This window comes from Dromiciops gliroides, chromosome 2 (genome assembly GCF_019393635.1).
Source record: "Dromiciops gliroides isolate mDroGli1 chromosome 2, mDroGli1.pri, whole genome shotgun sequence".
NCBI classification, from domain to species: Eukaryota; Metazoa; Chordata; class Mammalia; order Microbiotheria; family Microbiotheriidae; genus Dromiciops; species Dromiciops gliroides.
Window position 1 is genome coordinate 640337850 of NC_057862.1, and position 24630 is coordinate 640362479.

The following is a 24630-nucleotide window of genomic DNA, read 5'->3' on the forward strand; positions in this document are numbered from 1 at the left end:
CCAGGTATTAGTAAAAAGGAAAACACGTGGAGTTCAGAAAGTTAAGAAAAGGCCTATCTAGTCTAGAGTTCCATCCTGGTCTGGTTCTTCCTCAAGTCCTCCACCATGAGCCTGCTTCAACCATGAACTGCCCCTCAAACTGAGTGTGGAAGCTTTTTATAGGTCTGGAGCAGAGGCAGTCCTTACTCACTGCTTCAAGTTGATTGGTTAGCATCATCCAAATCCATTGGTTCACGGGACTTGAAGGTGGTCTCATGTTGAGTTCAGTCCTTAGCTTCTGAGAACAGTACCTTCTTAAGGGCTAGCCAGGTATGGTTACAATCTAATTAACTTGGAATAGACTAATCAGCAAAGTCAATCACTGTCACTTAATTCAATCCGTTTATATTAATCTCCAGGCAGGCCTTTGAGTACCTGCCAAATCCCATTATTTTCTCACATTTTCCCCCTCCCCCCCTTTATTAAGGAACATTGTTGCCTTAATGAGGCAATAACATTACAGATACTTATGACTAACAATGCAAAGGGAATGAAAAGAGAGAAAAGAAATTGAGGGACACATTGGCAGTAAACTAAAGGGGGCACTCTCCTTTAGAAGGTGGACATTATAAATAGTGTAAAACAGGGAAATGTCCATTTAAGTCTTCAGAAGTCTTTTCTCAGATGATTCTTGGGATGTCCTCTGGGTGTAGTTGTGGTGTGAAAGTCTTTCAGGTGTGGATGCTGATGATCGACTAACAAGTCTCAGCTGCAGAGTTTCAGGTGTGATTGTAAAGTCCTTCTGGTGTTTCAGATACTGGTAACCAGCTGGGAAAGTTTCCTACAAAATTGAGCTTAGCACAACTTTAAATAGCTTTGTCAATAATCAAATCAAACAATGAGAGTTCTCAAAAACATGTCTAAGGAAATTCAGAATCTTTTAGAGCTTTTACAATTATTGTCCAGTTGTTATGCATGAAACATAATAAAAACTAAAATGGAAACATTCTCTAAAAATTAATATTACTACAACAGATAGGTGGTACAGTACCTAGAGGAACCTATTTAAAGTTAGCAAGACCTAATTATGTGAATACTTAGAATTTATGTGGCTCTCTAGGGTTTGCAAAGCACCACACATATGTTAATCTACTTGATCCTTACAAAACTGTGAAGTAAATACTATCATCCCCATTTTGTCAGTGAGGAAACTAATGCAGAGCTAGGTGAGATGACTTTCCCAGGGTCACATAGCTAAGGCAGGATTTTAACTCAGTTCTTCCTGACCCTACAGTCAGCTCTCTCTCTCTCTCTCTCTCTCTCTCTCTCTCTCTCTCTCTCTCTCTCTCTCTCTCTCTCTCTCTCTCTCTCTCTCTCTCTCTCACACACACACACACACTCTCTCTCTCTCTCTCTCTCTCTCTCTCTCTCTCTCGCTCACTCTCCCTCTCTCTCTCTCTCTCTCTCTCTCTCTCTCTCTCGCTCTCCCTCTCTCTCTCTCTCTCTCTCTCTCTCTCTCTCTCTCTCTCTCTCTCTCTCTCTCTCTCTCTTGCTCTCGCTCTCGCTCTCTCTCTTTCTTTGTCTGTCTCTCCCCACACTGCTTGTCCATCTCTCTGCCTATGCCTCTGTCTCTGTTTCTGCCTCTCTCTCTCTCTCTCCCTCTCTCTCTCCATCTCTCTCTCTCTCTATATATATATTAGATAGATTTGTGTACATGTATATATGGATATGAACATATGCACACACATGCACACACATGTACACACATGCATAGGTATATTGTTACCAAGTATATCACCTCATTACCTGAACTCCAAATTATACTGCAGATGATTGCCAGCTGTGTCATGTTGGCCAAGTCACTTAACCCCTGTCTGCCTCAGTTTCCTCATCTGTAAAATGGGAGTCATAATAGCACCTACCTCCCAGGGTTGTTGTGAGACTCCAGTGAGACAATATATAAAGCATTTTTTGAAGCTTAAAGACCAATGTCAGTGAGCTGACAAATTCATTCTGTTCAGTTCAACAACCATACCTTGTAGCCATTTCATGATAGGTGTCTTCCTACTAAGGTGTTGGGCATTTCATTTGTTATAACTCTGGAGTTATATGCATTTTTAAAAAGAGAGTGGAGGGGGCAGCTAGGTGGCACAATGGATAAGGCACCAGCCCTGGATTCGGTAGGACCTGAGTTCAAATCCAGCCTCAGACACTTGAGACTTACTAGCTGTGTGACTCTGGGCAAGTCACTTAACCCTCATTGCCCAGCAAAAAAAAAAAAAAAGAGGAGTGGGAAGGGGCTGTGTTTAACTCAAAGCAATGATTCACCAAATTTAAGTCCAACATGTTTGTTTGTTTGTTTGTTTTGTGGGGCAACGAGGATTAAGTGACTTGCCCAAGGTCACACAGGTAGTAAGTGTCAAGTGTCTGAGGCCAAATTTGAACTCAGGTATTCCTGACTCCAGGGTGGGTGCTTTATCCACTGTGCCACCTACTGCCCCAACATGTTTATTTTTTAAGATTGTTTTCCCCAATTACATGTAAAGACAATTTTAACATTCATTTTTTTTAAAAAATGAGTTCCACATTTTCTCTTTCCCCTCCCCTCTCCCTAAGATGGTAAGCAATTTGACATGGTTTATATAAACACATTTATTTGTTAAGTGAACCAAGTTTCAGAGAAGTCTAGAAATTTGTCGAAGACAGTAGAGTTCATTCAAATTCTCAGCCCAGCATTCTATTTATGATGGAATTTTAGGTCTCAGTGGGCAAATGTGCTTTCTGGTGGGAGTGTGCCTCCCCAGTGTCCCTTGAGCCCCATCACAGAGTCCCAGCCCCAGTGCTAGCATAGGCCCTCTTCGCTCTCCAGCCAAAGGTCCTTCCCACTTACTAAGTTCTTCCACCTCTTGTGAGCAGGCTCAGGAAGCTATTGGGGGGTGCTCCAGGAAATGACTCTCAGACCCAGCCAGCACAGAAGTGTTTTTCATTGGAGTTGCTATGACATGACAAGTGACTAACATGTGACTGTGTGTTTTATTAGTTCTAGACTGGCTGGTGCAGCCCAAACCACGCTGGCTAGGTGGCAACGGCTGGCTCCTCGATGGACCGGAGGAGGTTTTACAAGGTACAACGTGGGGTCTTCCTTGGCATCACCCACCAGTCTTGTCTTCAGCTTGTATTAATCACATCATGGGATGTACAGATTCTAGGCCTGCCAAGTGAAAATTTCAGAAAGAATTGGGTAACCCTTGAGAAGCCATTGTAGAAAGTATGTTTCCCAGGGGCATCTAGGTGGCACAGTGGATAAAGCACCAGCCCTTGATTCAGGAGGATCTGAGTTCAAATCTGGCCTCAGACACTTGACACTTACTGTGTGACCCTGGACAAGTCACTTAACCCTCATCCCCCCCCCCCAAAGTATGTCTCCAACAAGGAGGGAAAGAAAGTAGGGAGGGAAGAAGATACATTGATGAAGTACCAGTTACTAAGTGTCAGGGCACTATGCTAAGCACTTTGTGAATGTTAGCACATTTGATCTTCACAGCAACCCTAGGGGATGAGTGCTATTCTAGTCCAAATTTTACAGATGAGGAAACTGAGGCATATGGGGATGAAATGACTTGTCCAGGATCACATAGCTAGTAAGTGTCTGAGGCTGGATTTGAACCCAGGTCTTTCTGATTCCAGGCCCAGCACTCTCCCACTGATACTTCTAGTTGCCTCAGTAAACAAAAAGAAAACTGTTCTTTGATGGGGTCTTGCAGATATACTTAGATGCTACTTATACCAAATCAGTAAGGAGCCTTCAAATCATGCCTTATGAGGATTCATCTGAAGCATGTTTAGCCTGGGGAGGGAAGCATTTGAAGGAGGGGAATGTAAACTGTCTTCCAGCATCTGAAGAGCTAAGTTGAAAAAAGACTAAATTTATTTGACTTGATCCCAGAGGGCAGAAATAGTCACAGTGGATGGAGCTGTGGAGGGGCAGATTTCGATTCAGAGCAAATCAGTCAGTCAGTCAGTCAACAAACATTTATTAAGTGCTTGCTATGTGACAGATAGAGAAGCCAGGTGGTGAAGTGGATAGGGTGCAGGGCCTGGAGTCAGAACAACTCATCTTCCTGAGTTGAAATCCAGCCTCAGAGACTTCCTAGCTGTGTGACCTTGAGCAAGTCATTTCACCCTCATCTGTAAAATAAGTCAGAGAAGAAAATGGCAAACCACTCCAGTATCTCTGCCAAGAAAACCCCAAATGGCATCATGAAAAGTTGGACATAACTAAACAACAAATAACCAACAACACTGACTAAATGACCCCTTCCAGATTGGTTGACAATTCATTGAGGCACTTATGGCCGATATCAAGGAACATACCTTTGGGAGATAATATATATATCTAGTGCTTACTTGGCTATAAATGAGCAATACCCTCTTAGGGTAAAGGCTGAGATGCCAAACAGTCAGCATAGATTTGGGGGCTTTATTTACTCACCTGTCACAATTCACTTACTTCTCTACCTAAGGTGTTCCTGTTGTTGTTCAGTTGTTTTTCAGTCGTCATGACATCATTTGGGGTTTTCTTGGCAAAGATACTGGAATGGTTTGCCATTTCCTTCTCCAGATCATTTTACAGATGAGGAAACTAAAGCAAATAGAGGTTAGATGACTTGCCCAGGGTTACACAGGTTAGTAAGTGCCTGCAGTCACATTTGAAATCAGGAAGCTGAATCTTCCTGACTCCAAGCCCAGCACTCTATCCACTCTATCACCTAGCTGCTTAGTGGTAGGTATTAGTAGATTCTATTATTATCCCAATTTTATAGTTGAGGAAACTGAGACAGAGGTTAGATGACTTGCCCAGGGTCATGCAGCTAGTAAGTGTCTGAGTGCAGATTTGAACTCAGGTCTTCCTGACTTCAGACCCACTGCACCACCAAGCTTCCTTTAGGGGATGAGTTGTTCCCATTCCAGCACAACTGCACCCATAGAAAAACTGTTCCTTATGTGTCTCAAGCCCTGCTAAATGGAATTTAAATTTGGCATCAAAATTCCTAGTTCCAGTTCTGGTCCTGGTTTGCAATCTAAGCTAGCATCCACTGGGCCCTAATTTTTCTGATTTACTTGACCTCAATGTTAGGAATTGACCATTTTTGAGGCCTGCATTGGATTATTCTTTCTGCACTCAAAACCATCTCTGGTGATGTGAGTTGGGTGGGGTGCTTGTCCTCTTTCCTTCCTCTTCCCCATCCTGGTGGCTTGTAACTGGACTGAGGGACAGAGACAGTTAGTGGGGAGAAAGGAATTGCTCAAGGCGCTGGTGCTTTAAAAAATGTTCTGGTATATACTTATATATCAGGCTGCCTTCACCCAGACTGCAGAGAAAATGAGTGAGAGAGGAGGAACAGGGACAAGAAGATAGGAGTATGATGCCCCCTTTTGGTCCTCATGTGTGTTTCTTGAACTCTTTTTTTTGTTTTTTTTGTTAGTGAGGCAATTGGGGTTAAGTGACTTGCCCAGGGTCACACAGCTAGTTAAGTGTTAAGTGTCTGAGGCCGGATTTGAACTCAGGTCCTCCTGACTCCAGGGTCGGTGCTCTATCCACTGCGCCACCTAGCTGCCCCTGTTTCTTGAACTCTTACATCAAAATCTGTCTTTTTTCCACTTAATCAACAAGCATCTGTTAACCATAGCAGATACAAGCGCGTGTGAGTGCACACGTGCGTGCACGCGCACACACACCCACACAGCAGACCTTAGCCTTGAAGAGAGAAGCATTTATCTCAGCTCTGGTTCGTGTTTTAACTTGGGATTGTTCCTCTTAGATGATGAGTGTTCAGAGGAGGAAGTCTGTCTTTATTTCCCTCAGTTTCATCATCTGTACAATGGGTGGTTGGATTGTACCATCTTTAAGATCGCTTCTAGCCCTGACTGATGTCCTGTGCTCTCAGGTCCTTTTCCCTCCCTGACAGGCTATGTACTAAAGCCCTTGGCATTCTATGATTTTGGCAATTCTCTCTCATCTCCCCCTCTTTCTCCTTCATCCATGGGAGGTCAGTATCCTCTGATAGAACCTGGAGTTAGGAAGACCTAAATTCAAATCCAACCTCAGACACTTATAGCTGCGTGATTGGGGCAAGCCTCTGTGTGCCTCAGTTTCCTCATCTATAAAATGGGAATAATAATAGCACCTCCCTCCCAGGGTTGTTGTGAGGACCAAATGAGATAATAATTTTAAAGAACTTAGCACAGTGCTCAGCATAGAGTAAGTGTTATATAAATGTTAGCTATTATTAGCTATTGTTGTTCATCCTTCATTCTCCAAGAAGACCAGTGATGGCACGAGGCGATGCCTTGACTTGCCCATGAATTGGATTTTAGTGAGACAGTCATCACAGTCCGGTGCCTCCGCAGACACCATTCTCTGCAAAGTAGTTGATAATAAAGGTGTAAATGGATGATAATGACTCAAAACGGGAAAAACTAATGGGGGGAGGGGAGTGGGGAAGGAGAGACTTACATTGTGCCTCAGCAATTCAGTCAATCAATAAGCATTTATTAAGTGCCATTTATGTGCCAGGCCTTGTGAAAAGTACCAGGGATGTGAAGAAAGACAAGAGAGCCCCTTCTCTGGAGAAGCTTACAGCCTAATGGGAGAGATAATATAAAAACAACCGTGTACAGAGAAGATATAGACAAGATAACTGGAGATAAGCTTAGAGGGAAGACACTAGCATCAAAGTGGGTAGGGAATGTCTTCTTATAGAAGGTAGAATTTCAGTTGAGACAAAGGAAGCCAAGGAAGTCAGGAGGCAGCTGAGAACTGTCTTGAAGTGTTTGAAAGGATATCATGAGAGCAAAATGGCATAGTGGACTTGGCTTCAGAGTCAGAAAGACCTGTGTTCAAATCCCCTCTCTGACATAGACTGTGTGACCCTGGGCAAGTCACTGAACCTCTAAGTGTGCCTAGACAACCGAGTCTATAAATTGCAGAGAAGGTGCCAAACAGAATGATCAAAGGGAGTTTGTTCACCTGGGAATTCCATATATGTACTCATGAAATCATAAGAGCAAATCTCTGTCCTCTTATGGGAAAGAAGGAATAGACTTGTTCTATGCTGACCCAAGAACACTGAGTAGAAATTGAAAGGAAACATTAGCCTTCTTTATAAAGAAAAACTTCCTAATATGTAGTGTTGTCAAAAAATGAAACATATTTCTTTGGTAGATAATGAGTTCCACATCACTGGAGGTATTCAAGTGGAAGTCAAATGTTCACTTGTTGGGAAGGTTATATTGGGAATTCTTGCTTAGGTATGGGTTGGATTAGAAATCATGGGTCCCTTGCTTGAGTTCTGAGAACTTGGATTAGTTTTTAAAAAGATATTTTGAAAACTATTTCAATAGAATTGGTTTCCCTGGTAAACCCATGTATTTTATTTTATGTATTTAAAAACCATGATTCTGAGAAGAGGTCCACAGGATTCACCAGGGGGTCCACAGGCATCCAAAATGGCTCAGAACCTCTGGTCTGGATGAGTCCTGAGTGCACTTCCAATTTTGTGTCCTGTCTGAGGGGGCCTGAGTGACTGGCTGAATGACACAAAGCCAGCTTTTGCAGAAAGGGGCCGACCTCTCCAGAATCCTTCTCAGAATGCTAGAGACCCTGTACTGTAGAATAAGTCGGGGCTTCTCTCTTTCTCTTCCAGCAGAGGCCTGCAGCACCACAGAGGATGGGGCAGAACCTCTCCACTGCCCCACAGGCTATGAATGTCACATCATAAACCCCGGAAACTCTGCGGAGGGCATCCCCAACAGAGGGCAGTGCATCAAGCAACGAAAGGCTTCGGGTCAGTTAACCAACATCGTTCAATTGTATGGTGTCTACCACATAAGGGGCATTGGGCTCAGGACTGAGGACACAGAGCTGGCACAGTTCCTGCCTTACAGGAGATTCTAGTCTGATGGGGTGGGGGTGGGGGAGGCAGATACAGGCTATACTCAAATAGTCAGTAAAACATAAGGTAGAATGTGATGGGGGCAAAAGAAAGATACCAGGTAACTTCACCCAAAGTTGGCAAAAGGAATTGCAGGAGCAGTCAAATAAGTAGGAGAAGAGTCAAGAGTGAAAAGGGTACCAAAAACCCAGAGAGGAGAGAGGATTCAGGAAGAGGAGAGGGTGTCCCATGGGGTCAAATTTACTGAAGGTCAGAAATGGTAACGATTGAAAAAAAAAAGACTACTAGACTTAGCAATTAAGAAATAATTGGGGGGCAACTAGGTGGCGCAGTGGATAAAGCACCAGCCCTGGATTCAGGAGGACCTGAGTTCAAATCCAACCTCAGACACTAGCTGTGTGACTCTGGGCAAGTCACTTAACCCTCATTGCTCTGCCCCCCCCCAAAAAAAAAGAATTGGTAATTTTGGTTGGGGGGATCCTTTTTAAAATTCTGAACTTAAACACCAAAAAGAACATTTTCATACATATAGTGTAATATCAGCATTCTGTCTAAAACAAAGAATCTCAGTTTCTACCATTTACTTTTTTTTTATGCATTTTTTTTAAGTGAGGCAATTGTGTTTAAGTGACTTGCCCAGGGTCACACAGCTAGTAAGTGTTAAGTGTCTGAGGCCGGATTTGAACTCAGGTACTCCTGACTCCAGGGCCGGTGCTCTATTCACTGCGCCACCTAGCTGCCCCTACCATTTACTTTTTAAATATATAAAATAAATTTTACACATTACTTTCAAAATCATCCTGTTTTCTGTGCATTCTAAATTCCTTCTGTTCATTAAAAATGTTTTTGTGATCCTACTTTTAATTTTTATCTAGTTTTTTCTTTAGACTTTAATTTTTCCCCAAATGACATATAAAATCAAATTTTAGCATCAATTTTTACAACTTTGTGTTCCAAATTCTCTTCTTCCCTCCCTCCCTACCCCCCCTTAAGAACTCAAGCAATTCAATATGTTATACATGTGTAGTCCTGCAAAACATTTCTGCATTAGTCAGGTTGTGAAGGAAAACAGACAAAAATAACTTTAGAAAAAGGAACTAACAAAAAAATTTTGCTTCAATCTGTATTCAGATACCATCAATTCTTTCTCTGTAGATGGACTGCATTTTTCACAAGTCCTTCAGAGTTGTCTTGGATCATTGTATTGCCGAAAATGACTAATTCATTCACAGCAGATCATCTTACAATATCGCTGTTATTTTGTATTTAGTACAATCACTTTGCATCAGCTCATGTAAGTCTTTCCAGGTTTTTCTGATAGCATCCTGCTCATCATTTCTTATAGCACAATAGTGTTACATCATAATCTCATCCCACAATTTGTTCAGCCATTCCCCAACTGATGGGCTTCTCCCCAATTTAGAATTCAACCTTTTGTGTGTTTTTTTTTATCTCTTTTTGGATACCATCCTAGTAGTGGTATTACTAGGTCAAAGTATATGCATGGTTTTATAGCCTTTTGGGCCCTCGTTTTTTTGTTTTTTTTTAAATCACTACCACTAACTCCTTTCTCCTTCAACTCCTTCCTCTCCAGCTAAAAACCAGGAGAAAGAAAAGGGGGAAAAAACCCATGTAACAAATGAGCATGGGGGACAGCTAGGTGGCACAGTGGATAAAGCACCAGCCCTGGATTCAGGAGGACCTGAGTTCAAATCCAGCCTCAGACACTTGACACTTACTAGCTGTGTGACCCTGGGCAAGTCACTTAACCCTCATTGCCCCTCAAAAAAAAACCCAAACAGACAAAAAAAGAATACATCATTCCAAGTCACTTTACCCTATTAGCTTCAGTTTCCTTATCTGTAAAATGGGCTGGACAAGGAATGGCAAACTGTTCAAGTATCTCTGGCAAAAAACCCCAACTGAACAACCAGCTGTATTCAAGTTTTGTAGTTTCCAGCTATGGCAAGGAGTGTGTGTGTGGGGGGGCAGAATTATGGCTTGTAGTATCCTGATCAATATGGTACTTTTAGGAAACAATATTTAAGCCTAATTTATGCATCTCTTAGTTTTGCTGCTCAAACTTACCATGGTCAGGCTTCCTTCTGATAAAGGTGTAGTCTATTTTTGCTTTTGTTTTTGTTTTTTTGAGGGTTAAGTGACTTGCCCAAGGTCACACAGCTAGTGAGTATCAAGTGTCTGAGGTCGGATTTGAACTAAGGTCCTCCTGAATCCAGAGCCAGTGCTTTATCCACTGCACCACCTAGCTGCCCCCTAAAGGTGTAGTCTGTCAAAAGAATTCTCAAATTTCTTCTTTAAATTGGGGCAGGGGATGAGAAAGGCAACAAGTTATTTCTTTGTAGTTATGTATCTCCAATAAAAATTAGAAGGTATAGGAATCATAGGATTTAGAGCTGAAAAGGACCTTACAGAACATCTAGTCCAAGACCCCCATTTTACAAAGGAAGGAACACTCAGCGAGAGTTCAAGGTCACATAGCAAGTAGACATCAGAGCTGAAGTTGCAACTGACATCTTTAACACCAGATTCTTTTAACTAGACCAGTGGTCCTCAAACTGTGGTCTGCAGACCCCGTGGGTCCCCAAGACACTTTCAGAGGATCTACAAGGTCAAAACTATTTTCACAATAACACTGAGATATTATTTGCCTATTAAAATACTCCTCCCTTTTCCAATTACATATCTGTGTGAAACTGGATTTGCTTCATATACTCCAGCCAAAACAACATATCACAACAGATTGAATGCAGAAGCAAATTAGAAAATTCAACTTTCTTCTTTTAAGTCTCTTTTAAGATTTCTTTTAAAATATTTAATATATAATAAGAATTATTTTAAGATATTATAGAGATTTGTAAGAAATATGTAAAACTATCACTCGGTATTTTTTGTTTTGGTAAATATAGCTTTTTTTCATTAAACATGTTATTTATATTAATATAGAAGATTTAGTAATGTTATTTAAATGAATTAGGAAAGAAATATTTTTAAATGTATCAAGTTTTATTTTCTAATATGGAAAATATTGATAGATATAGATATAGAATTAATTAAATCCATTATAATGGTAATATATATTTTAATATTTGTGTATATATTTTATTTTTTAAATGATAATAAAAGTAAAACATACAGAACAATACATAATATATAATATATTATTATTTTAATATGACATTCTAAAATATAGTATATTGAAATATAAATGCATTGTGATATATTGCAATACATTATAATATATAATTATACATAATTGTATTGATATATTATTATGTATTATAAGAAGTATATAATAATATATTTTATAAGTAAAAATTATCTAAATAAATATATAAATAAAAACTCTTCGAGATGTCAGTAATTTTTAAGAGAATAAAGGGGTCTTGAGACCAAAAAGCTTGAGAACTACTGAACTAGACCAATCTAGTTTGACTCTACAGCAATCATAATTTTATACCACAAACATTGCTTTAGTAACTACTGGATACAGGGAATATAGCTTTAGATTCTGACTCTAAACATAGTGTCCTTTGAACTACACAGAATGAAATCAATTATAAAAATAAGTCACATTCCATTGAAAACTCCTTGACTCATGACTTCACCTGACAGAGCAAGAGAACAGGCGTGCCAGTGACAAAATGTAAACTTTTACTAGGACTGGTATAATTTTATGACTGAAGTGTTCCATAATAGGCATCAACATCAACTCCACGTTTAATCTAGTTACAGTTATATTTCCTGCTTCTATGATAACTGGATTCAAATGAAAGTTAGCTGGGGTCGGCTAAGTGGTGCAGTGGATAAAGCACCGGCCCTGGATTCAGGAGCACCTGAGTTCAAATCTGGCCTCAGACATTTGACACTTACTACCTGTGTGACCCTGGGCAAGTCACTTAACCCTTATTGCCCTGGGGTGGGGGACTGAGGGGGGAATCATTGGTTTGGTAGAAAAGGTGCTGGATTTATGAAGAGACAAATCCAGGTGTCAAATCCAGCTTCTCATACTCATTCACTAGCTGTGAGACTGTAGGCAAGCCACCTCACTCTGTAAACCTCAGTTTCTCCATTTATAAGCTGGGCAGAATAATTACTGCAGTTCATGGGAAAGCACTTAGTAAAACATAAAGTGCTATAGAAATGTGAGTAATTATTGACGATGTTGATGTTGAGGGGGACAATTTCTAAATTTCCTTCTGGCTCTAAACCCTAGGACCATGTGTTTCAATATAATCTATTATTTGAATATAACATAACACATCATATCATATTATGTTGATATAATTTGAAGAGATGCTTACCCATTAGAGCGTTAAAAACTGCCTTCATTTTATCTTCTGAGAGACCTTCTTGAGTTTTTTCCCTTTATTTTGGTTTAAAATTTTTTCTTTTTTATTATGAACTTGACAAACTTCAACAAACATGAACATTTCCATATACAAAGAAGATCAGAAAAAAAGGATTGCATAAGAAACTGAGAATCTAAGAATTTAAAGTATATATTGAATTTAACATTGCAGTATCATCACTGCCCTGATAGTCTGTGACACCTTCTGAACTTCCTTTTACTCTCTTTTGTGTATTTTTTTGCTCTTTTTTTTTTGTGGGGCAATGAGGGTTAAGTGACTTGCCCAGGGTCACACAGCTAGCAAGTGTCAAGTGTTTGAAGCTGGATTTGAACTCTGGTCCTCCTGAATCCAGGACTGGTGCTTTATCCACTGTGCCACCTAGCTGCCCCCTCTTTTGTGTATTTTAAAGTTATTTCATTGATGTTCTTTGTTCTTTACTTTGTTCTGTGTGTGTGTGCATGTAGCCCATGTAGATTACATATAATTATACATGATTTGTCTAGTTTAGGCTCATAGGGAGGCATGAATCTTAGGAATCTGGCCAGATTTGGCCCTCAAATCATAGTTTGCCAAATCTGCCTTAATACGTGGTCAATTTTTGTCAAAGTGCCATGTACTACTGAAAAATGTGTATATTTCTTTCCCCCCCAAAATGCATATTCCTTTGCTTAGAGGCAAAGAAGTGGCACATGCTGTGCTAGGTCTAGAAGCAGGAAGACCTGAGTTCAAATACAGTCTCCAACGTTTATTAGTCCTGAGCTATTGGATGTGGTAGTCAGGCCTCATCTGGTCCAGTTGCCTTTCTTAGTCTGGATGCTGCTGCCATCTAGCTCTGGATTTGCTGGCTGAGATGATGCAACACCCTCTTCCATAATCCCAGGCTTCTCAAAGGCAGGTGCTTGATTTGGCCTGTCTCTGTCCACTTATCTGTGCACAACCCATCATCTGGAGTGGGCTTCATCCCCTGCTATGGCCCTGATAAGCTACAATATGACATCAGAGATTGTATTGATCTCAAGCTTCCTGGAAGGTCTGGAGTGTGAACCTGCTCGCTGAACTTTCCCTGTTTCCTACTTATGGCTATGAGTGCTTCAAGGCATATTCTGCTTAGCCATGACTCCCTGTACAATGATCTTGAGGGGCTGGTACTCTGCCACCCCCCCACAACAGGAGTGTTCCAAGAGGCCAGGGCCAAGATCCCACTGGCTTAGATCCTCTTTATGGGAGACTGTCCTAGTTTCTTGCCTCCTCCCGAAACCCCTCCTCCCACAATGCATCTGGCCCCAGGCTCTGTTCATCAGCATCCTTGCTGGCTCCCCATTCCCACTCCCACCCCCAACCCCCATCCCCTCTCCAAGTGCCTGCAGGCTTTTGGCCATATTTGTGTGTGTTCCTAGACTGCTTGGAGTTTATTGATGTTTCTCTTTGTTCTCCTTTATCATTATTCCATCTGGTGTCCTTTTAAATCTTTGCTGGGGTGTTTATGGGAGAGCTAAGTTTCTCCAGGACCTCTCAAGTTACCATCCTAACCAGAAGTCTTTCTTGTTGATTTTCCAGATGGACAAAACCTAAAACATAAATCTTACAAGGAAGTTGTAGGTAAGATAAGAGTATGTCCTTCTTTTGTTTATCCCTGTATTGTGAGCACATGAAAGGAGGCAGAGTGCATTTTTTTTTTTTTGGCTAAAGAATGAAATGATAATTGCCAAAATTTAAAAAAAAATAGAATTTGAAGTAAAAAAGACCCGGGTTTGAGTCCCAGCTCTGTCTCTCCCTAGCTTGGGTTTTCTTTGGCCAGTTATTCAATTTCTCTAAGTCTTTCCCCCTCCCCCATTTATAAAGTGTGATAATACTTATAAAACCTCTCTCACTGGGTTATTTTAAGAATCGGTTAGGATAATGTGTGCCACCATTAATTGCCATGTAAAAATATGTCATTGTTGTATTATTTTATTCTCCCAACCCACTACTAAAATCTTCCTCTGATGTCCCATTATGACATGAGAGTGACCCTGAGCTCTGGAAGGCAATACCAGCTAGACATAAGCTTAGAAGGTCCTGCCGGGCTGGGAGGGATTTAGTTACTACCCAGGGAAGGGCATTATGTCTGTCACCTGAGGACCATGTTTGTATCTTTCTATATATCCCTAGTGCTTAGCACAATGCCTGGTATGTAGCAGGGGCTTAATTCATGCTCTTACCAACTGGCTGACTGGATTCCTTCTCACTAACCCTCTCATCTTCCTCTCTTTCTCCATCTTTGCCCCTCTTCCCTTCTCACAGAGGGAAGAAGCCTTTTGAAATGTAAAATTTACTTGCTGATCTGGTTTTGGAAGCTGCTCTTATGTTTACAGTTTTCTTAAGGTGGATGGAAGGCCTGTGTGAATTTGTATTGCTGGAATGAAATGAAAACACTTGACTTTTTTTTTAATCTGTGGTTAAACTAAATCCCATGGTGTCGAGTGTGAAAGGGGCGGAAACCTTAGAAGTAATCTAGCCTACCTCCCTTGATATAGAGAGATCACTTACCCCAGGTCTCATAGCTAGTGAGTAGCAGAACCAAGACTAAAATTCAAGTCTACTCCCACCCAATCCATTGCTCTTGGAAAAATACAACAGTGCCTTTCTCTTTACATTTGTGTTTTCCAGTAATCCTTCATTCCTTTCTTCTTCCTTACCTACTTCCATTCCATTCTTCCTTCCCTCCATTCCTCCCTCTGTTCATTTGTTTGTTCATTCGTTCCTTCCTTCCTTCCGCTCACTCATTCAGCCACTATTTGTGGAGTTCTGATTGTGCTTAAGGCATTTTGTTGGGCACTGTGTAGGATGCAAAGCTGTTCTAGACACAGTCCTTGCCCTCAAAGAACAGAGAGTCTAGTTTTCATTTAAATGCTTCAGTGTGGGCACTCATTACCCCAATGCAGATCAGAATCTCTCCATGTCTTCTTGCTGTGAGTGGTTCTTATCCATGCCTTTCCACAATTCTTCCTTGAAGGACTGATCCAAGGCACCAAAAGGCCTTCTGATGGGTCCTTTGATATTTCATGGTTACCGACCTGACATTTGGGCCATCCATCTGTTAATCCTTGACTGGCCCCATATGGTCATCCTACTTCCTTTCCCAGACATCCCTGACCTTTAGGATGCCTTTCCCACCAAGTACAGTGGAAAGAGTGCTAGATTTGAAATCTCAAGACTTGGATTCATCCCCACTGCTACTCGTATCAGCATGCTTTGGGAATGTCACTTAACCCTGCTGGGCCTCAGTTTCTTCCTCTGTAAAATGAAGGCACAGATTAGATGAGCTTTCAGGTCCCTTTTAGCTCTAAATTTAAGATGCTGTGGCATTAGGGACAGGTCCCCTCCTACTTACATGTTCCATGTTCCTTTCTCTCGTCCATTCCATTGTCTGCCATTAAAAGTCCTCTGGAATCATGGTGCCCCTTGATCCTGAACCACAGTGCATCAGTTAGAGAATATAGATATTGGAGATAGGGCCTGGTAACTCAGAGCAGCTGGGATTCATTGAGACAAGGCTAATGGGGGAAAACATGTAAGACAAGTAAATAAATACAAAGCAGGATGTGATGCAGCCTGCATAAGTACCACAAATTATAGGAGAAGTCTATAAGAAAGGGAGAAGGGGGAAGTCAATAAAGGAAAGTTTCTTGGGGGTAGCGGCATTTGAGCTAGGCCTCAAAAGACTTTGATAGATAGAGATTTCAGAGGACGTTGGATGGGTATTCCAGGGGGCAGGTAGGTGGTACAGTGGATATAAAGCACTGGTCCTGGATTTGGGAGGAACTGAATTCAAATCTGACCTCAGACACTTGACACTAACTGTGTGACCGGGGGCAGCTGGTTGGCGCAGTAGATAAAGTGCTGGCCCTGGATTCAGGAGTACCTGAGTTCAAATCCGGCCTCAGACACTTGACACTTACTGGCTGCGTGACCCTGGGCAAGTCACTTAACCCTCATTTCCCTGCAAAAAGACCCCCACAAAACCCCCACACACACACTGTGTGACCCTGGGCAAGTCACTTAACCCTCATTGCTCTGCAAAAAGAAGACAAAGAAGAAGACAAAGGAGAAGATGACGAGGAGGAGGAGGAGGAGGAGGAGGAGGAGGAGGAGGAGGAGGAGGAGAAGGAGAAGGAGAAGAAGGAGAAGGAGAAGAAGAAGAAGAAGAAGAAGAAGAAGAAGAAGAAGAAGAAGAAGAAGAAGAAGAAGAAGAAGAAGAAGAAGAAGAAGAAGAAGAAGAAGAAATAGAAATATTCCAGCAATGAGAATGACAACTCAGGGAGGAATAAGTAATGGTTGGGGAATGGTAATTAGTCTAGAAAGTCTGGATCATATAGAGCATAAGGGGCAGCAGACAACAGGAAAAGCAGATTGAGGCCAGGACACTGAGGGCTTTGAAGGCCAAGAACAGGAATTATTTTGGTGATAGTAATAAAAATAGCTTGCATTACGTTGGATTTTATGATTTCCAAAAGGAATTTTCTCACAGCCACCCCCATGAGGTTGATGGTAATAATTATCTGATATTTGTATGGCATTTTATGGTTTGCAAAATGTTCTACTTACATTGTCTCATTTGAACCTCACAACTGCTCTATGAGGTGTAGGTAGAACAGAGATTCTATTTTTAGAGATGAAGAAATTGAGGTTAAGAGATCTTTAAAAAATGACTTATCAGGGGCAGCTAGGTGGCACAGTGGATAGAGCACTGGCCCTGGAGTCAGGAGTACCTGAGTTCAAATCCTGCCTCAGACACTTAACACTTACTAGCTGTGTGACCCTGGGCAAGTCACTTAACCCCAATTGCCTCACTAAAAAAAAAAAAGAAGAAGAAAAAAAAAGACTTATCCTTGGTTACACAGCTGTTAAATATCAGAAGTGATATTGAAATGCAGGTTTTCTTGCCTCTGAAACCAGCAATCTATCCACTACTCATTTGTTAAAAGTAGATAATAACACCTAAATCATGGATTGTTGTGTGGATCAAAGGGGTTAACATATGCAAAATATTTTGTAAATCTTTAAATGCTATATTATTATTATTATTACTACTACTACTACTACTACTACTACTACTACTACTACTACTACTACTACTACACCAAGGTGCCTGTTTTTCAGTTGATAAAACTGAGGCACAAAGACCATGAAGTGACTTGCTTAGGGACATACACCTAATTTCAGAATTGTGATTCAAAACTAGGTCTTTCAAATATGAAATCAGAGGTCTTTCTATTATACTGTTCTGTAGGTAGTAGGGGGATACTGAAGGTTTTGTTTGTTTTGGGGGGAGGCTGAAAGGAGAGAGGGCAAGTTTGATGCCATTATTTTGATACAGCTATGACTTATTTTACAGGAAGTAATTCAAATTATGTGGTTGGCTATGAGAAAGAACGACAGAAGCGTTTGCATTAATTCAACAGGCGAATTGAAAATGAGTGAATAAATGAAAAGTTATGGAAACATGGCCCCAAAGAAGAGATATGAGAATACAGCACCCTCCTTCCTTTCTATAAGTGGGGGACTTGGGGTATATAGCACTTCATACAACCTTGAACTTGTTCATTTGTTGGTTAGTTTTGCTGAATTATTTTTCCCACTTTTAAATTCTTTATTCTAAGGAGTGGCTCTATGGGGGAGGAGGGAAAGGCATATTGGGAAATGTAGATGATATAAAAATAAAGATATTAATAAAATTGTTTTTTAAATCAAAAGGTTTGAATTTTAGTACCAAGAAGGAATTTTCATTGTGGGGCAGTTTTGACCAATGAATGGGAATATAAGATCTTTGCTGTTAGCTATTCTTAAAAAAGAAGGTGACTTTCATACAGGTAGACCTGGTAGAAGTTTCTGGAGAGAACATCAGATCTGGAATAAGAGGACTTGGGTTTGGATCCTTGGGCAGGTTTAATTATCGTTCTGAATCTCAATCTCTTCTTTCCATAGAAAGGGGGGGATTAAATCAGAACATCTTCTTAGGTCCTTCCAGTTCCAATAGTCTATAAGCTTACGATTGTCCATTTCAAGCTGGAAGAGACTTTAGAAATCATCCATCCCAACCCTCTCATTTTATGGATGAAGACACTCAAACCCAAAGAGGTAAGTGACTTGGTCACACAGTTGAGTGGTATAGCCAGGATTAGAACTCAGGTCTTTTCACTCTAAATTAATCCTTTCCATTCTATCAGGTCAACTTTTTATTATTGCCTTAGAGAAGTTTATGGGGTAGCTATAGACATTCTATATGCTGTAGTCACATAATTTCAAATTGGAGGAGACTTTAAATGTTAGCACATTAAATTCCTCCCCAAACCATGCATTCTGTCCTATAAATAAGACAAAGTAAGCATTTGGATCATATAGAGAAGGTATTAATCTTTGGGGGAAAAGCAGGATGGACAAGGTAGCCCTTGAGTTGAGTCTCAAAGAATGAATCAATTCTTTATGTCTCTCGACTTAAATCCCAAAGACATATTCTAATTCTCCCCATTTCTTTCCTTTATTTTCCCTCTATTATTGGGGAATAGGATGACCACTGACCCCTAGTGTCACAAATATGAGAGGACAGCAAATAGTCCCTTGATTCAGATTTGGAGCCAGATTGGGAAGTCACCATCCCACAAATGATTAGAACCAGAAAAGACCTTAGAGGCCACCTAGTCCCTAGCTTCTTAAACTGTGAGTTGTGACCCCATATGGGGTCATGTTAACTGAATTGGGGGGGAGTGGCAAAAAAAATTGGCCACAGTAAAAAGTTATGTATACCTATTTTATATACTTATGTACCCAGGGTTGCATAAAAATTTCTTGGGTAACAAGGGGTTATAAATGGAAAAAGTTTAAGAAGCCATAATCTAGTCCAACTTTCTTATTTTTGCACTTGAGAAGGTTGAGGCCAGGAGAGGGGAAATGACTTGACCACTTCCATGTACCCAATAAGTTGAGACCTTAACCCAAGTCTTCCAAATCTTTGGACTCCAGGTCCAATTCTTTCCATTTTACCAAGCTTCCTAACTCTTCTGGAGTCAATGGGATCCCAGACTGTGAGAAGTCTCATGTCTCTTTCCTAACAGGAAACAGCTAGATGGTATAGTAGAGTGCTGGACCTGGAGTCGGTAACCTTGGACAAACCACTTCACCTGTCTGCTTCAGTTTCTTTGACTGTAAAACGAGGATTTTTAACAGCACCTACCTCCCAGGATTGTTATAAGCATTAAATGAGGGGCAGCTAGGTGGCGTAGTGGATAGAGCACCAGCCCTGGATTCGGGAGGACCTGAGTTCAAATCTGGCCTCAGACCCTTGACACTAGCTGTGTGACCCTGGGCAAGTCACTTAACCCCAATTGCCTCACCAAAAAAAAAAAATTAAATGAGATAATATTTGTAAAATGTTTAGTATAATGCCTAATATACAGTAGAGGATTAATACATATCATTCCCTTCTCCTTGATTAAGTAAGGATACTGTCTCTCTCTGTCTGACAGAGTAAAGAGCAAACCCCACCACACTAGATTTTCCTAAGGCCAAATATATGAGAATACCAAGTTTGCAACTTGTGGCTACTTAGACACTGGCCAAAAAGTGGGGGGAAAGTTTGTGTTATACACAACCCTCTCTCTCATGTAGGTCTCCTCCACTTTCACATTTTGTTCTGGAATAAATTGGATATTGAATGCTGGTGGCTTGAGAGGGTAATCTTGGGATGGGGAAGAGGTAAGAAAGGACAAGGAGAGAAATAGGAAATGGATTGTACTGTGAGATTTAGAATTAGTCCAACCCACCAGTTTTTTAACAGAAAGAAACCTTGTCCCAGGTCACATTTTTTCCAAGGTCAAAAACATGGCAGATCACAGAGTGAGCTAGAAACACACATCGGATCCTTTGACTCCAGACCTCACATCTGTGCTCTTTCCTTCACACTAGATGGTCTTCTTGGTTAAATTTCTTCTTCTTATGAGGTAGGCACTGGAGGAAAGACACAGGGACTCATCAACAACAATGTTTTGCCTCAGGAAGTTTGCAGTGTGATTGGGGGATTCTGGAGATAGGGTGAAAAGATACCGTGAAGTAAAAAGTAGTATGTGACAAGTGCTGCAAGAATGGGAAAGACAGGAGAGAATACTTGAGGATGATGTAGTCAGGCGAGGATTCATAGAGGAGGTTGGGGGAAAAGGGTTTAATATGGGCCTGAGGGATGAGGAGGATTTCAATAAGTAGGAAATAGAGAAGAGGGAATTCCTGGCAGGGGATGAATCATGAACACAGAAATGTGAGAAAAGCTCACGTTTTGTTGGAGGAAACAGTGAATTAATAAAATTGGAAAAATTTCCTCCCTCTTATCTCCCCCACACTCAAACAGTATTTAAACTGCCTTCCTCTCCATGAATACTTAAATTTGTCATTCATGGTAAGTGTGCCCTATGGGCTCTAGGGGACCCATGGACATACTTACATGCCATTTTGAATGCTGGTCCACAACATGATGATGAAGGAGACATTTCCTCCTGTCTCCTTTTTTCCATCTGAGTGCCTCTGCCTTCCCTGTTACTCATCTTGAGTCTCTTCACTCAGCTAGATAGAAACCTGTTCCTGTGTTAGTCTCCATGTATGCCTTTTTACTTAACCCTCTTTGCCTCAGTTTCCCCATCTGTAAAATGAGCTGGAGAAGGAAATGGCAAACTACTCCAGTATCTTTGCCAAGAAGACCCTAAAAATGGATCCTGAAAAATTGGACATGACTGGAAAACAAATGACCTTTTCCCTGGAGTTCTGGCATACTAGAGCATCTATAAGATCTTAAGAAATGACTCTAGGGGACAGCTAGGTGGCACAGTGGACAGAGCACTGGCCCTGGATTCAGGAGGACCTGAGTTCAAATCTGGCCTCAGACACTTGACACTAGCTGTGTGACCCTGGGCAAGTCACTTAACTCTCATTGCCCCTCAAAAAAAAGAAAAAAGAAAAGAAAAAGAAATTATTCTAATGGTAGAATTTCAGGTCACTAGGAAGATATTTTGAGGACTGGGTACTCTTCTAGGATGGATCCTCTCAAAATACACTCTATTGGTTGTTTTGCAACCCACTTTTTTTGTTATACTGGCTCTGTCTGTTATTTAATGAAAGCCCTTTATTTTTATGGAATTGAGCCTCCAAAGGTAGAAATTACTTTCTCAAGATAAAAAACAAAGATAAATAACAAAGCTAGGATTTGAATCCAGTTCCTGCAATGCTGGACCCAATCTTCTTTTTATTACTCCACATCAGAGAGTCTCTGAGGCCAGTCACCTAAGATATCCATTATATCCTCTCTTCAGGCACTGAGTGGAACTAGCTCATAGAATCACAAAAGCATGCACACATCCACCTCTGGGCTTCTTGATCTGGGGAGCAGCAGAAAGGTGTTACTATCACCAACAGACACCGTCCAAAAAGGGAGGAAAAGGCTATGTTGTATCCAACCCCCTCCCAAATATGCCTTCTGCACACAGAATGTCAGAACAGGAAGGAACCTCAGAATGCATCTTGTCCTACCACTCCATCTTATAGATGGGAAAGTGAAGCCCAGAGGGGGATATGACTTGACCAAAGTCACTTGGCTGCTTTTCAGCAGAGACAGACCTAGAACTGAGTTATCTTAATGTCAGGAGCATTGATATTTCCCCTTTACTATGCTACTCATCTGTGTCAAGCATGGTATAGTGTACCATAAGGTAAGTAATGCAGAGTTCCTTATAAAAGACAGTTGAAGGCCAATCCTGAATCTGATGATGATGATGATAACAACAATAAAGCATTTATTAAGCACTTACTATATTTCAGGCATAAATACAAGAAATCAACATAGTTCCTGCCTTCAAGAAGTTTACAATCTAGTGGAAAAATACAGTCTCTAAAGAGGTACAGATTCCCATATCTGAACAATCTCTCTTCAGTTCTGCCTAATGACTTCCTGACTCTGTTTGAATGTCAACTAATGTCCTACCTTTTTCAGGAAGTCTTTCCCAACACTGTAATTCTAGCGCCTTCCCTCTATTATTTCCTGTTTATCCCATATATAGTTTGCTTTGCATATATTTGTTTTCATGTTGTCTCTCCCATTGGAGTGTAAGCTCCTTGAGGGTAGGGACTGTCTTTTGCCTCTTCTTGCATCCCCAGTGCTTAGAACAGTGCCTGACACATAGTGGACACTTAATAAATGTTTAGTGATGGATTGATAGGGGTGGGGGACATAAATGCAGCAGCATGTTTTGGAAATGGTGGCCTGGATGTGACCCAGAGGTCTGGCTCTTGGTAAAAATAAAGCAAAACTCAACAATCAAAACTCCAGGGAGGTTCCAGGGGCAAAGAGTCCGAGGTTCTTGTGTGATCTGGATAGAAAGATGAAAATGAGAACCATGGGGCATTAGAGGGAGTATTAATGTGATTTACTCTGGCTGCTCAACTTTCCTCCTCTCTTGACATCCCTGTATGTAGCAGAGAAGAGGTCATTTAAGGCAAAGGGATTGGGATTCTCAGTTAACTAGGATATTTGTTCAACCCACCTCCCCAACTATCCTGAAGGAAGGGGAGAGCCATGTGTGTTCTGACCAAACAATGAGTTAAAGCAAATGAAGCTTCCTGACACTTTTACCCATGACCTTGAAGGGAAAGAGTCTGACTGAGGGTTCCAGAATGTCTCTGTGTATCTCTTATTAAAATCTTAATAAAATCAACAGCACTTGGAGATTGAGATTGGGTTTTTTCCCCCTTCTGGTTAGTTATTAACATCTGATGAAAAGACTAAATGATAAAAGAGTCACCTGGTCCAACCTTTTCCTGAACATGTCCACCCTCTACAATATGCCCAATGTGTGGGCATCAGTGACATGGTCTGAGTCCCACAGAGTAACTGCAAAGCTGGCCCTCAAACCCCACTCACTTTCACAGAGAATCAGAAAGGATCACAGCAGCCATTTAACCCACACTATGTAGGAAAGGAATCTTTACTGTAGCATACCCAGCATGTTATCCCCCAGCCTCAAAGGAGGGGGCACCCTCACTTCTTATCCCTATAATCCCAAATCCATTACTCTTTCCATTATATCATGAGCCCAGATCCCCAGGCACCAAGTCCAGTGCTTTTCACCTGGAAGAAATATTAATCTCATATCCAATAACTCATTCCTATAATTTAATGAGGTTTGCAAAATGCTATCGTTAGATCATCCCCATAAAATAGGTAGCATGTCAGCCCAAGTGTGGTGCCCCACATGGTATCACACTCCCTTTTGAACTCACCCTTTCCAACACATTCTCATAGTGCCAGGTATGGAGAGGTGGGGGTTTTTTGCGGGGGGGAGGAGGGCATACCACAGCCACTTTGCTGTTGCAACTCACTCTCAGAGTCTTGGGGGTAATTCTGGTGTGGGGGTTACATATATAATAGATACATACATATCTATACTCATAGGTATAGCTCCCATTTACATATTAGTCACAAACATTTACTAACCAAGAAGACAAAAGCAAGGATAATCATTTAAAAATTACAACAGAAGACAAAATCAAAACTATTCCAAGATTACATTCTCTCCCCAAACCTGGGTCATACTCTTCCACCAATGCACACAATGTCAGGGGGACAAGGGGAGGAAGTGGACAAAACTTACACAAATCTAACAGGAAGATACATGAATAGGGAAATCAAGGCCAGGAAAACTCATGACTCTAGACTATGAGCCTGGGTTTCTTTAGGGAATAATCTGCATCATGTGTCACCTGTTGGTTGGGACTACTCCTCTTCTAGGTTTCTCCACTGTCCAGCTGGCTGAACTAATTTCTTCCTGAATCCAGGCACTGTGCCCTGTCCTCTGTGCCACCTGGCTGCTCCTGAAGACAGGAGATGGATGGTCATATTCAAGAAACCAACAAAAAGGCACATGTTGCTTCATCATAGAGTGTATGGAGGGGAGTAAAGTATGAGGCAGGAATGATAGGAAGGGGCAAGACTGGGGAAGGTGTCAAGTGCCAGATAGAATAGTTTATATGTGCTCCTGGCTGTGACAGGGAGCCAAGGGAATTTTTTGAGTTAGGGGAAGAGAGTGACATGGTAATCTAAGAAAAATGCTTTTGAAAGCTGAGTGGAAGATGGATTGGGTGGAAAAGGCCAAGCAGAAGACTATTGCAAGAGCCTGGCTATAAAGTGGTACAAGCTAGGTGCAGAGAAGAGAGAGGAGATATAAACGACAGCACTTGTAAAGGAGATGAATACTGAAATATTAAAATAACCAAAGTTCTATCGCAAAACATAGTCCAACTTATACAGG

The 24630-nt window shown here is 41.2% G+C and overlaps 1 protein-coding gene across 3 annotated transcripts in view; it reads left to right on the forward strand.

The window, feature by feature from the left end:
• The window catches only part of WFDC1 (WAP four-disulfide core domain 1), a 52920-nt gene extending 34854 nt beyond the window's left edge, over positions 1 to 18066 (forward strand). The window contains exons 3-6 of one of the 3 annotated variants that reach the window (XM_043986840.1): positions 3020 to 3103; positions 7689 to 7826; positions 13862 to 13903; positions 17682 to 18064. In XM_043986840.1, the coding sequence (XP_043842775.1) occupies positions 3020 to 3103; positions 7689 to 7826; positions 13862 to 13903; positions 17682 to 17740 (323 nt within the window). In that variant the 3' untranslated portion in view covers positions 17741 to 18064. Of the gene's footprint in view, positions 1 to 3019; positions 3104 to 7685; positions 7827 to 13861; positions 13904 to 17681 lie in introns of all 3 variants that reach the window. The other 2 variants (XM_043986838.1, XM_043986841.1) reach the window with 2 other exon arrangements.
• The last annotated feature ends 6564 nt before the right edge of the window (positions 18067 to 24630 follow it).